Source organism: Sprattus sprattus (assembly GCF_963457725.1).
Source record: "Sprattus sprattus genome assembly, chromosome: 5".
NCBI lineage: Eukaryota > Metazoa > Chordata > Actinopteri > Clupeiformes > Clupeidae > Sprattus > Sprattus sprattus.
The window spans coordinates 30,990,707-31,004,586 of record NC_137924.1 but is presented as its reverse complement, the minus strand read 5'-3'; the positions used below and the strand labels follow the sequence as shown (position 1 = coordinate 31,004,586).

General features: G+C 41.6%; 1 protein-coding gene across 1 annotated transcript; it reads right to left on the bottom strand.

Moving 5' to 3' along the window:
- Positions 1-563: 563 nt before the first annotated feature.
- Positions 564-13,539, bottom strand: dcaf17 (ddb1 and cul4 associated factor 17; the record flags this gene model as incomplete). The annotated part of the gene is made up of 14 exons (XM_080840024.1): positions 564-680; positions 1,064-1,216; positions 1,724-1,807; positions 4,296-4,383; positions 4,562-4,671; positions 8,960-9,099; positions 9,810-9,915; positions 10,303-10,410; positions 10,723-10,812; positions 12,095-12,173; positions 12,440-12,576; positions 12,704-12,794; positions 13,150-13,253; positions 13,372-13,539. The coding sequence occupies 14 exons, from the start codon at positions 13,537-13,539 to the stop codon at positions 564-566; spliced, it is 1,575 nt and encodes a 524-aa protein (XP_080696150.1).
- Positions 13,540-13,880: the final 341 nt, after the last annotated feature.

Genomic DNA, 13,880 nt, shown 5'->3' with positions numbered 1-13,880 from the left:
AGAATGAGATGGGAAATTTAGCTCTGGAATTTCAAGAGGTCACCCAAGGGGTTGGGTCATTCTCCAGTTGTGTTTGGCTATGTCTGGATGACCGTCTACCTTTCCCACCGCCCCCTCGAAACCGCAAACCTTTGTAACTTGCCACATCTATCGCGGTTATGAAACTAACGATAGTCAAAATGGCTGCACGTTTAACAGTCTTCGAAGTCGGCATAGTTTATTCCAGCTCTGGTTTATTCCTTTCACCTAATAAGACACGTTACACCCTCGCAAGGAAGTGGTAACAGTCACAGTGGGGGGCTGTTTTGGCATTCGGGATTTGAAAGCAAAACATTTCCATGTAAACAATTACCGAGCTACAACTATTTGTGTGGTTGTTTTCAATGAAAGCGAATATAATCCATTTGTGCAGTTGCTTTTATTGAAGGCAGATTAAATGCATGGTCGTGTGCAGTTTAAAAATGTATATATATTAATTAAAAAAAACATTTATGAAAAACAGCATAATTTACATTTTCCTACATCGTGGTCTTCGCTTAGTAACATGATGTTGATAAGACCGGTCATTCCTTTATGTGCCTGGGGGTCATTTTGTATACATGGCAACAGAAGTTATTGTTCTTCCCTTGTTCAATGTGAACAATAGTGTCTCTGTCCAGGATGAGCTGGTGGCTGTAGGTCTGCAAAGGGAGAAGGACAATATAATCTTTTATAAAATAACCCTGACTGTGGCAACTAAGACTCTGAAACACACCTGATCTAGACCTGAGTCTGATATGTGAACCCAAAATTGAAGAACCAATGACTGTTAAAAAAACACTTTTAGCTCTGGGTGCTTGCGTTTTTACAGTGATTGGGAAGAACTGTTATGTTATTGTTGGGAAGAAATCAGGAGGGAGGAATGAGCACTCTAGTTATTTATCATTGGAATACTGATCATGAAATACAGTTTGTTGAGTATCATGTCTCGTGTTTAAGTTTAATGAATTTGTTTTTCGCCAACAAAATCCAAATGCAAACAGCTGTTTCTTCTCTATGCAGTGTCAGTCATCACTGAACTCACCTCATCCCATGATTCTTGAAGCAGAATCCTCTTCATCATTGTTCCATTGTTGTTGTCGTGGAGACAAACAGCCGCCTCCCCTGACTCCTCCCTACGAGTGACCACTACCGTGAGGAGGTCCAGCTCGTCCTCGTACTCCACCATTCGAAACGTCTGTCGCACAAACAGGTGAAGAGGAGAAAACAGGTAAATTACATCTGTTACACAATCAGACGCACAACGCACTAATTAACGCACCTCAGAGTCTAAATATAAGTATTTACTAAAATAAACATGCAGAATGTCAGCCTTTAAAAGAGAAGTCCTCCATCCTGGCGAAAAGTTGTTAGTATTTAAACCCAACAGCAATCAAATACACCCTGTTCTTCAGTGCTCCGGAAGCGACGCTGTTGATTGGCTGGAATGGGGTTGCTTGGTCCAATCCACTTTGATCCCAGTTACAGAGCCATGACTGTGCATGGTGATTTTTTATTTATTTATTTATTTTAGACAGCTAGAGGGCTGTGAGGAGAAATTCACTTAATTTCAAAGACAGTGTATTGGATTATAATCGAGGACTGCACCTTAAATGTGGTGAATACTGTGAAAACATAACAGCTGGAGTGCCCAAGTGAGACCTGCACAGGCACGTAACTACAGTCACACCTAACCATATCCCACCTCATGCTCTGGGTCGTCATCCAGCTGATGAACCCTCCGCTTCACTGTCCGGCCAGAGGAGGTCACCGTGACCTGGGAGGCACTCTACAAAACATAAACAAACAGACAAAACCTAAACAGTAAGCATTCGGATGCAAATTAATACATTAAAGAATGCTGGGGGGGGGGGGGGGGGATACGCAAACAAAAGACACATCCTGCTTACATTTGGCATTAACATTCAACACTCTGCAAAACACAAACAACACCTAGACACTAAGGATTCGGATGCGAATTATTACATAAAAGAAAAGGCAGGCGGGGGGGGGCGGTACGCAAACAAAAGACACATCCGGTTTCCATTTTGCATTAGCATACAATCACCATGATCCAATCCAATGGCTGGAATCATTAACTGATCACAGTGTATATTCACAAAAATCTTACCTTTTCATGGAAGTTAAATTATTGTAAGAAAAAACAACGGTTGAGATTAAATAAATATTTTTCCCAAAATCATGTGTGCCACTATTATTGGCACCCCTAGAACAATCTTATAATTGAAGTATATTTCCAGTCATGTTTTAGATTTTTAAGTTCACCTGTTTAATTATGAACTCTTAAGAGGTTAACCATGACTTCCTGTTCCACTGAGGTACAAATATGAGGTGACACAGGCCAAATTCCATTAGTCATTCTTCCCAAGAACAAGAACACAGTGACAATGTGCGATGAAAAGTTGTTGAGCTGCACAAATCAAGAAATGGACACAAAAAAATCTCGTACCATTTGAAAATACCCATTTCCACTATCATGGAAATAATAAAGAAGTTTAAAGCGTCCTGAGATGTTAAGAATCAGCCTGAAAGACGACGTGTGTGTACATTGACCCCACGCACCGTGAGGAGGATGGTTCGACTGGCAAAAAAATCTCCAAGGATCACAGCTGGAGAGTTGCAGACATTAGTTGAGTCTTGGGGTCAGAAAGTCTCCAAAACTACCATCAGACGCCACCTACATCACCACAGGTTGATTTGGAGGGTTGCCAGTAAAAAGCCTCTGCTGTCAATCAAAAACAAACTAAAGTGCCTACAGTTTGCCAAATGGAAGTCAGACTTTCAATGGGACTGAGTTAAATGGTCAGATGAGACCAAAAATAAAGCTTTTTGGCAAAAACAACAAAGGTGGGTTTGGCGTAGACAGAAAGATAGCCATACAGAAAAGCACCCCATACCCACTGTGAAGTATGGTGGCGGATCTTTAATGTTGTGGGGCTGTTTTTCTTCCAAAGGCCCTGGACATCTTGTTAGGATACATGGTATCATGGACTCCATCAAATACCAGCAGATATTAAATGAAAACCTAACAGCCCCCTCTAGTAGGCTTAAAATGGGCCATGGTTGGACCTTCCAGCAGGACAATGATCCGAAGCATCCCTTAAAATCAACACAAAAATGGTTCACCGACCGCAGAATAAAGGTTTTGCCATGGCCATCACAGTCCCCCAACCTAAACCCCATAGAAAATCTGTTGGATGAGCTGAAGCCGAGTCTACAAGCGTTGACTTCAGAATCTGAAGAATCTGGAGAGATACTGTATGTAAGAATGGTGTCAGGTCCTGTGCCATGTGTTCACCAACCTTATCACGCATTATAGGAGAAGACTCAGAGCTGTTATCTTGGCAAAGGGAGGATGCACAAAACATTTAAATAAGGGGTGCCAATAACTGTGGCACACATGTTTTGAAGAATAATATTTATTTAATGTCAAAAAAACGTTTTCTCTCAATTATTTTACCTCAATGAAAAGGTAAGATTTTTATGAATATTTTGAGTGGAAGACCAAGAGGATAAACAGCAAAGACATATTTTTTCATAGCCTGTTTGCTCATATTCACTAGGGGTGCCAATAATGGTGAGCAGGACTGTATATAGATCTATACAAAACAAACAAAACAAAACACCCTTAAATTGGGTTGTAATTCTGTAACTCTACTTTATCACTATTGTATTTGAGCATTTCCAATTAATTATTTTATTTTTAAAAAGACATCAGGCACATACATTGCTGCTCACATGTTGTATGTAAAACCATCTCAGCATGAAGACAACTAAATCAGTCATTCTAACCACACATCTGTTAGTCACCTCTCTATATGTGTTCACACTTGCCTTTATATGCAGAGATACACAACATTAAGGTACAGGTCATTTTAAAAGCTAGGTGTGAACAGGAGAAAGATATAGTCAGTTTGATAAATGTCTGAAGGTGGAAAAGCCTCAAAGCAGACAGGCCCTAACAAGTCCACCCTGTGCTGTACACATCATTATAACACGTGAGAGGCAGTGTCAAACACCACAACAATATTTAAAGTTAAAAGACACCTCTCACTGTCGGCTATGGCAGACCCACTAGACACGAATGGACACACACACGCGCGCGCACACACACACACACACACACACACACACACACAAACACACACCTTCAGACACACACAAACACGAACACACACACACACACACACACACACACACACACACACACACACACACACACACAAAGACGCACCTTCAGACACAGACACACTTACATTTTGGTCCCTCTGAGCGGTGATGGAGAAATCCCTAGCAATCTCTGACTGGTTGTCACCGTCCCACTCAGTAAGGATTTTCAGAACACTGGCAAAGCAAACAAGTAAACACACACACATACAAAATTAAATATTGAAAATGAAATGTAACATTTTATAACATAACACAACACATTTACACCCTTTGAGATGGAGGCCCCCTGTCAGTGAAGCTGTGTTTCAGCCATGTTCCTCCAGGTCCAAAACCACAGGTGCTCCCTACTCACTTGATGATGTTTGGACCGACGTGGATGATTCTGCCAGACTGGTCCGGATGGAAGAGGATCCAGTCCGACTCCAGCGAACAGCAGTTCATGTCCTGAACCCCATTTTTAGCCTGTGCAAAGACACCACACCGACATTGTCTGTTCAAGAGGAACCAAACTAACAAAACAACCTGTTAAACGTGCAGTGTGTAGGATTAAGGGTGATCTATTAGCAGAAGTTGAATCGAGTATTCATAATTATGTTTTCATTGGTGTATTATCACCTATGTTTAATTGTGTTTGCGGTAGCTTAGAATGAGCCCTTCATATCTACATGGGGAGCGGGTTGTCTCCCACAGAATCAAACATGTTGCGCCGCCATGCGTCTACAGTGGCCCAGAAAACCAAAACACTGATTGTAGAGAGGGCCCTTTCACCGTAGACGCTCCTACACGCTTGGAAAGGGAGGACAGAGGTCCTGTCAAACACACCTGGCAGCTCTGACAGTGGCAGGAGAATGGCTGTGGCCGTAGCCTGCATCAAACCGGCTGCTTAATCCCCACTGTGGCTTTTTCAAGAGCCCTTTTAGAGGCAAGAAACACTTCAAGCTTTCAGTGAAATACGGCACACTGAAGTGTATCCAAGACTACACCCTCCAGCCGGGTTCATAACCATTTTAACCAAAACATTTCTATGACTTTTCCACGCCTTCGAGGCACATTTTCATGACCAGAAAGTCTCTGAAATCTCTGTGTACACATGAAAAATTAGAAGGTTGGTCGGTAGAACCAAGTCAAACCTTTGAATAGAAATGTGTTTTAAAAAGTTATTGGCCCTCATTCTCGACAGCAGTTGGGAAGACTTTCAGAAGGACTTCAGAAGGAACTCCACTTCGGTGGATTTAGGAAAACATTTGCCATTCTCCATAGTTTTTTCACCTGCGATTTCTTCTGAACTTCAGAAGACTTTCAGAACGCAAAATAGCACTCGTAACTCTTCCGGAATCTTCTCAAATGCGATTCCACGGGGTCATCTTGTGGTTGTTTGAGGAATCGCGTTGAGGAATGACATTTGAAAAAAGGGTTAACGGTTGAATTTGTGAGAACCCGTTGATGATTGCGTTCACGTCAACTCTGCAGACATCCTTGGATTAAAATAATTATGATAATAATAAATACGAGAATATTTGTATCATTAACAATTATGTTTCACATTTATAGTCATAATTCTACGAGGTAATATTTATTGTTACACTAGGTCTCTATTGCTCGTAGCTTGACTGTTCTTTCCCGTTTACGTCACTTTGGACAAAGGCGTCTGCTAAATGACACGAACACTGCAAATGTAAGTGAATAAATAAATAAACACTAAACCCAATCTCTAAGACCCAAGGACTTCCTGCAATTTATACTCCTACTCGTGACCAGTCTTCACACTCATGGTGGCCATTTAGACTGACAGCACTGACTGACTGCATTTTATACTCCTACTTTTCGATAAAAAAAAAAAAGTGACTTAAATGTGTTTTACGGACTTCGGAAGTTCAACGCAATAAAAGATCTCCACCTTATTAATGAACACCTGTTACGAGTTGCTTTCGTGTGGATTCGAGAGATTCCGACAGCACACGTTTCTAAAATTGCGTCTCCTAATAAGGAGCGTGTATGTATGCAAATCCACTTTCACGAGAACGCGCATCAATCTAAGAAACTAATCGTAAGGAACCCAGCTTAGAAGACTTCGGCTGCTTATGAACGCATTTTCAAGCGTGCGGGAATGCAGCAGAAGCGTTTCCCTTAAGTTGTTTTTGCGAAGTCGTGTAAGAAACATTCCTGAAGAATTACAGGAAAAGATCGAGAATGAGGGCCATTCTTATTATTCAGAAGAGCAATCATCATTTACTACTGCTTAACCCTTTCATGCATGAATTATGAAAAAAGTTGTCTAGATTTTTTTTTGATTGATTTTCTTACTCAAAATGAACCTAAATTTGAAATTAAAATAAAAAAAAAAGATTAAAAATAATAATAGCAGGTTATATAATTAGATTTAATATCATCCGATACCTCTGATGCACAGGGCCGGATTAAGACATTTTGAGGCCTGGGGCTAATTACCAGGATGAGGCCCCTATATCGCCCTGACGCACATCGTGACACGCACACAAACCCACGCCAGGTGCACTGTCACATCAGTGTTTTAAAGTCCACAGAACCACTCTATAAATATGATCAGTTTAAAGCCAAGGATAAAATGCATGTATGTAGTAGACTACACTGTAGACAATAATAAACCAATAATGCAAATGTATACATATTTCCATTCATTCAAAAGCAAAAACAAGGCTAAATAGCCAGGGAATGAAATAACGAATTGATTAAGCATATGCCTTATAGTGAAGCAACAGCTTGGCTCCGCGCCCACGTTTCTATGCGAGAGCACCGACGTGCGGTCAGGGGAGGCAGAGCTTCACCTGTCATCATTAAAGTAAAAAAACAAATAACGATCAAAGGAAATAAATATTTTCTACTGGTCTCTGATATAACTGTATTTTCTGCATGATTCCAATCATTTCGAGCAGTTTTATAATCAAAATCGCTCAATTTGCGCATGTCCTGTTCAAACAGACAGGAGACAGCAAGACGATGAGGCAACGACGAGCTGTGCTTCATCTCAGATTGCGCAATACCTCACAAACTGGACTGAGTGTAGAACCTATTAAGTCCTGCTGATCTGACAAAAAACCTCAGTTAAAACCTCTACACTAATATTTGACCATGACTGCGAAAATGGAAGATTCTATAGCTAAGCTAAAACATTTCACTTAGCTATGTCTAACTGGCTTGCACATAATTTGTCTATAATGTTCAATGAATTAGCCTAATCTGCAGCGATATGCGTGAGGATAAGAACTCATACATCTTCAATTGCTGAAAGAATTTACGTTTTATTAGGCCTATTTAGATGGAACCGGGAAGCCTGGCTTGTTACCTGCATCATCGTATTTGAAAGCGCGTTATTAAAAGCGTTTATCCCTGTCTTAATGATGTTGTGCAAACCAAAGCAAAGTTTAGAAATGTGAATTAATCTTCTTCAGTCTTACTTTGCACTTGAGGGCTTTTGCGATTATAAGGTCACGGTCCACGGACCAGTCTTTTGGCCCCACTCTCGTGCTTTCTTTGACCGGACATTTTCGCGCATTATAATTTGTTTCACTCTGAATGTTTCTAATGTTATGCGCGGTGCGGTGCGGTTGACTCACTCGACATCGGGCGACCCCCTGGTGGCGAGGCCCGGGGCTGCAGCCCGGTCAGCCCATTCGTTAGACACGGCCCTGCTGATGCATGACGTCCACATACGTACGTGGACAGTTGGTTTGAGGGTGTACAAACTATATTTTACATCAAAATTCATTTTTTTAACACAGATTTGTTCAACACACTTTCCCCAACATGCTAATGTTTTTTTGGGACTGATTTGGCCTTCTTGGGTAGAAGTTAACAGATATGCCTGAGTATTCAGCACATGTTCAGCACCGTCAGCCATCTTGACTTAATGATGTCATTACTCAGTTAACATTCCAAATACAAGATTATACATATTGTTATTATATTGCTCTGAGTCTACTGTCACTGCCCCTATGTGGTTTGGAGAATATTACTATGATAATGCGAAACAAAATTAAGTTTAATTAACTGTCCACGCATGTGGACACCATGCACGAAAGGGTTAAAAAACTGAACATAAAATATAAATATAACATATTTGTTGACCATACATGGCCTTATACTTCATCAATATTCTACCACACGAATCCCCTTCAGTATGCATGAACTTTTAAGTGACTTTTATTTTGAAACACCATCTCCATGCAGAACAACCTTACTAATTAGGATGCAACAACGTGCCTAAAACTGTAATTCATTCACATTTAATGTTCACTATTAATAATGTCACTACTGGGCATGATGACAACATGGACGTAGTAAATTTAACTTTTAATGAGAGAGAGATCCATCTATGTGGTGAATGTCAGGTGAATGTCTTCTTCCAGATTGTAAAAGTATCGTTTAACTAATATAGATTTTTCTCCGCCGATCTCAACTGAGTCACATATCACTAATACACAGGTATTTGTAAGGCAAATTTCCATGACCTTTCCAAGTGCATTGGTTTAGAGTCACGGACTGCACCTTTAAGCCAGTGTGAAAGGAAATGTAAACTAGTAATCAAGTGACCCATGGTATGACAAACAGAGTCTCATAAGAGGATGTTTATCATGAAGGCACGTTTATATTTACCCACGCACACACAAACCACAGCTTTTTTTACTCTCACCTTGTTATAAAAGCTAAGTATAAGGCAGCAATGTCAGGCCTTGTGTGCAGGAACGTGAGCAGGAGAAGGAGCCATATTTACCAGAGTGCCGTCCTTGAGGGAGCAGATGTGGTGTGTGCCTCTGTGCTTCTTCTGGCTGGGGGTGTAGATGAAGTGAAAAGGATTCCCCCCGATCTGGATCCCTTCGTGGTAGGTCACCTCAAACAGCACAGGGGGAGCCTCTGCAACGGCCACAGCAGATCGTTCACACACATCCACTTACATTCACTCACACAGATGACATGTACACTGGTGCCTTGCGAGAGATCGTTCACACACATCCACTTACATTCACTCACACAGATGACATGTACACTGGTGCCTTACGAGAGATCGTTCACACACATCCACTCACATCCACTCACAGACTACATGTACACTGGTGCCTTTACAAGAGAGATCTGTTTATACTTTGATATCATCTCGATGGCGGTTACTTGCATATACAAGTCCTGAAGGTTAATTAGTTACTAATTAAAGGTTAGGTCCATGATTCAAATCCCACTCACTTTTGTCAAACATAGTGAATTGCCCCTCTCAGTAATCTAACTGTCTGTTCAGTGTTTGTGCTCAAAAAACCACCTGCATTCGTACACAGCCCTGGCTCTGTAAATGGGAAACAAACATAGTGGCTTGGATCGAGCCATAAACAATTCAAGCCAATCAACATGCTGCTTCAAGAGCCAGAAGGGAGGGGAATAATTGAATTGGCCCTTGAGCTCAAATATTAACAAACTTCTCCTCAACCAAATTATAGACTACATCTTTAATCAGTTACTTACTAATAAGTAAATGAGCACTAACGATAGGCAAAACATCACTACATTATAGTATTTGTGTGTGTGTGTGTGTTGTGCTTGAGGGATTTCTCTCCGTTTTCCCAATAACCTACCAGTGATGTGAATGTTCACAGGAATGCCAAGTGGTGGTTCTCCCACAATCCCTTGAGTACCACTCAGGTCACATGGCTCGCCAACAACCAGCTCCTTTGTCCTGAACTGATTACAAATACATAAATAAATACAAATATTATCACAAGTTCGAACAAATATCATGACCTTATAAATACTGAACATCCATATGGTCAGTTCAACTTAGTTCAGTACTTCTCACTAATCACTTCTTTCCTTCAGGACTTATACCTTCTGTGAAAGACAAGCATTCTCACCAAACATGCTAAGCACACTTTCATTCTTTAAACAATCTAATAATAATATTGTGCACAAGCTCAGATGTGTGACTGAAATGTGTGTTTAAGTGATGTGTGATCTCCAGTGAGTGTGTGCTCTAGTGTGTGTGTGCTCAGTGTGTGTGTGCTCAGTGTGTGTGTGCTACACTACTGCATTGGAATGTGTGCTCAGTGAGTGTGCTCTAGTGCATTTTACCATGTGGATAATCCTCTCAAAGCTGTAGAGCCGCACACACTTGGTGCTGTGAGACACCACCAGCACCCCCTGGGACAGAGCCACATCTACCACTGTGTTTCCAAACACCTGGAGACACACGTACACACACGTACACACACACACACACACACACACACACACACACACACACACACACACACACACACAAGCACAAGCACAAGAAAAAGGGTTTAGGTTTTCATGTGGAGTCTGGTCTGAGATAGTGATCAAGTATAGACAGAGCCTTGCAAAGGCCTCCTGCAGTGGCTGGAAAACAAACCCAGGTCAACAGTTTACAAGAATATAACGCTAACCACTGCACCACCCACATGGAGAAAGAGAAAAAGAGAGAGAAAGAGAGAGAGAGTGAGCAAAATAGAAAAAAGGTTGTAACCATACTTGTTTACTGATCTCCAGAACACCAATTAGTTTCAGCGGAAACACCTGGAAGACTGCCAGATGCATCAGAACGCTCACATCAAGCCCGGCCTGTCAGGTGGAGGTATACAAAAAGGGACATTACATATTCATATTTCCTATTCATCACAACACGAAACATAAACTGGTAGCACGTGACTGTCCCTTCAAATACCGAGTCATCAGTACATCTAAACAAATACTGAACAGGACATCATTATGGGTTCAAGGTGGGCAAGGGGCCGGCTTACACACGCACTGTTGAAAATGTGTGTCTTTATCAGACTTTAAGGCACTCTGGACACAAGTGTCTGGTGAATGAATAAATAAATGTAAATCCTGAGTAGAATGAAATGAAACGCAGCTGGTCCAAATAGGTCCGTGGATCTTCTGGCCAATCGATTTTCGTTTTAAAACCAGGAAATGGAAAACGGATAACCAGCCGTCTCCCGTCTCCCGTCTCGGAGTCGGAAAATGGGAAACGAGGAACGAACCTATTTCCCATTTCCGATTTCCGATTTCAAAAAGTTTCAAACGTTTTCTGGGGTTCATGTGCGTGGTTATGAATGGAAATTCGGGTAAATAAAAACAGGGGCAATTTTCCATCACTGATTTTGCATTAATATGACCCGGAACTGGTTCTGTGACAAGGGCCTAGAAGCTCGTAGAGAGTCCGTTGATGGTGCATCTTTGGCGGACACATATTTCTGACATCCCGGTGCCTGTGGAGGTTGAAAACAAGGGCCTAGAAGCTCGTAGAGAGTCCGTTGATGGTGCATCTTTCTCGGACACATATTTTTGACATCCCGGTGCCTGTGGAGGTTGAAAACAAGGGCCTGGAAGCTCGTAGAGAGTCCATGGATGGTGCTCTGTCCTCGGTCACATATTTTTGACAACCCGGTGCCTGTGGAGGATGAAAACAAGGGCCTAGAAGCTCGGGGCCAGTCCGCTGATGGTGCACTGTCCTCGGACACATTATCTTCACATCCTGGTGCCTGTGGAGGATGGAGACAGGGGTCTAGCAGCTCGGGCCAGTCCGCTGATGGTGTACTATTCTCGGACACTTGTTGCTCACAACTTCATCAACGGTAGCCATGATTAACAGACACTGACAAAAGACATCAAGTTCCGGGTCATATTAATGCAAAATCAGTGATGGAAAATTGCCCCTGTTTTTATTTACCCGAATTTCCATTCATAACCACGCACACGAACCACAGAAAACGACCCGTTCCCCGTTTCCCGTTTTGAAATCGGAAATGGGAAATAGGTTCGTTCCTCGTTCGGACCCAAATAGCAATTAGCCGCGGACGCCTTACTCTTGCAGGAACTTTCTAGAACCACTGCAGTTTACCTGTCTGGCCAAAGCTGAGGGTTTCTTCTGGATGGACTTGGCATAGATGGTTTCCTGGGAGTCATCCCAGCTGAGGTATCTGTGGGCCAATAGGTCGATACCAGCATTACAGTAGATCAACAGATAATGTTCGTGTAGAGGGGATATTATATACATAATGCATTAGCTACATTGTCCTTTGCTAATTGTATCTAAATGTGTGTGTTTTGGGGACCAATTAACATACATTTTCAAGCAAATGTTCTATCTGGAATTTAAAACTTTAATGGCATTGCTAAGAGCACATTATGCATGGACAGTTCCTCCAACAGCACCAGCTTGATCAATCTTTGGAGAGCAACTAGCCTGAACTTGTGCTGGGGCGAGAGGTAGACCCTCTGCAGTACGTCCCCTGTGTCTGGAGAGATGCGGCACAACCAGCTGTTGGCACTGAGAGCCAGGAGACTGGGCTGCTGGTCTGATGATGAGGGTAACGTCCGCTCCTGTTAAAAACACCACAGTAAGAGTACTATTACGGTTAGGAATTCATTCTAAAAGATATGAACTATTTATATGGATGTGTGTGGATATGTAATCTCAGTGTGTGTTGCAAATTTTTAATTCATTTACCAGAGGTGATTGCAGAAATAAGGCATCTTCGATCTTCTCTGCCTTGCTGCATTTTGGTAGTTCATACATCAGTCTTGGTTTGGCCTGCTGGCTACAAAATAAGAGCAGCGAGGTCACAAAAAAAACACTATTAGACTACCTAGTGTTTATTCAACCTCCTTCAAAACACTTTTAATGTTTAAAATACATTTCTTATACTGTTAACATTGCTATACTATCTATACCTTTTAGTATTTTCATAATAGCTTGATTTGTGACTGACCATCTAGATACCTTCATTGACACAGTACAGCAACTTCAACAATGTTTAGGAAGGCATTCATTTCTTTCCTCCTGATTAACTGTGCCCTTGTTTGTAGGCTAATCTACTTCACTAATCACTGAGGAGAAAAAATACAAACTTACTACATGTTAAGTGCATATACAAAGAGACAACTACTATTTACCTGGTGTAACAACACCTGTAATTCTCAAAATACAATCTCCCAGACTCATAGGAAATGGGAGACTTGGACATCTTTGTCCAGACCTCCTTAAAGATTGTGTCATCCTATGGAGGAAGAGATGGTGACATATTTCAAGAACACTGGTGTCAAGGGAAAGGGGGTGAAACGAAATAGACTATGAAAAACACGAGGTAATGAAGATTAGGGTGGGTTAAAAATTACATTTAGTAAAATTTCCCGGAGGACACCAAGGTTTCGTCGGAATCCACAGCCAGCATCGTTAGAGAACAAGCCCTTTGACCTGAAGTCCATATGATGGCAGACATTTTTACTTGACCGCAGTTTTCTCGCAAGAGGGCGCTGTTGGGAAGGGGTTTGTTTTGGACACATGAGACCTAGCTTACGTACACGCTGGACAATAACCTCCCCCTTCAGAAACTAGCGACTGTAAGGTAAGTTGACAGGTTCTTCAAAATGAAACGAATGGTTCAGTTGAAGGCAAGTTTTAATTAGCGGAAGAAGTTGTAGTGTTGCACTCTGTAGCGGTGTGTAACATAAAAACGCTAAGGTCTAACATTAGAACGCTAAGTTAGCAACTACTACCATTAGCTGGTCTTTCAAAGTTTTTCATCTCTGATGTGCACCACTCACAAGGTTATATTAACAGGTGTCTTTGAGCTAATTTAACGCATTCGTCGTGTTACTTCAAGCAACAGTCTGGAGAAAGAAGC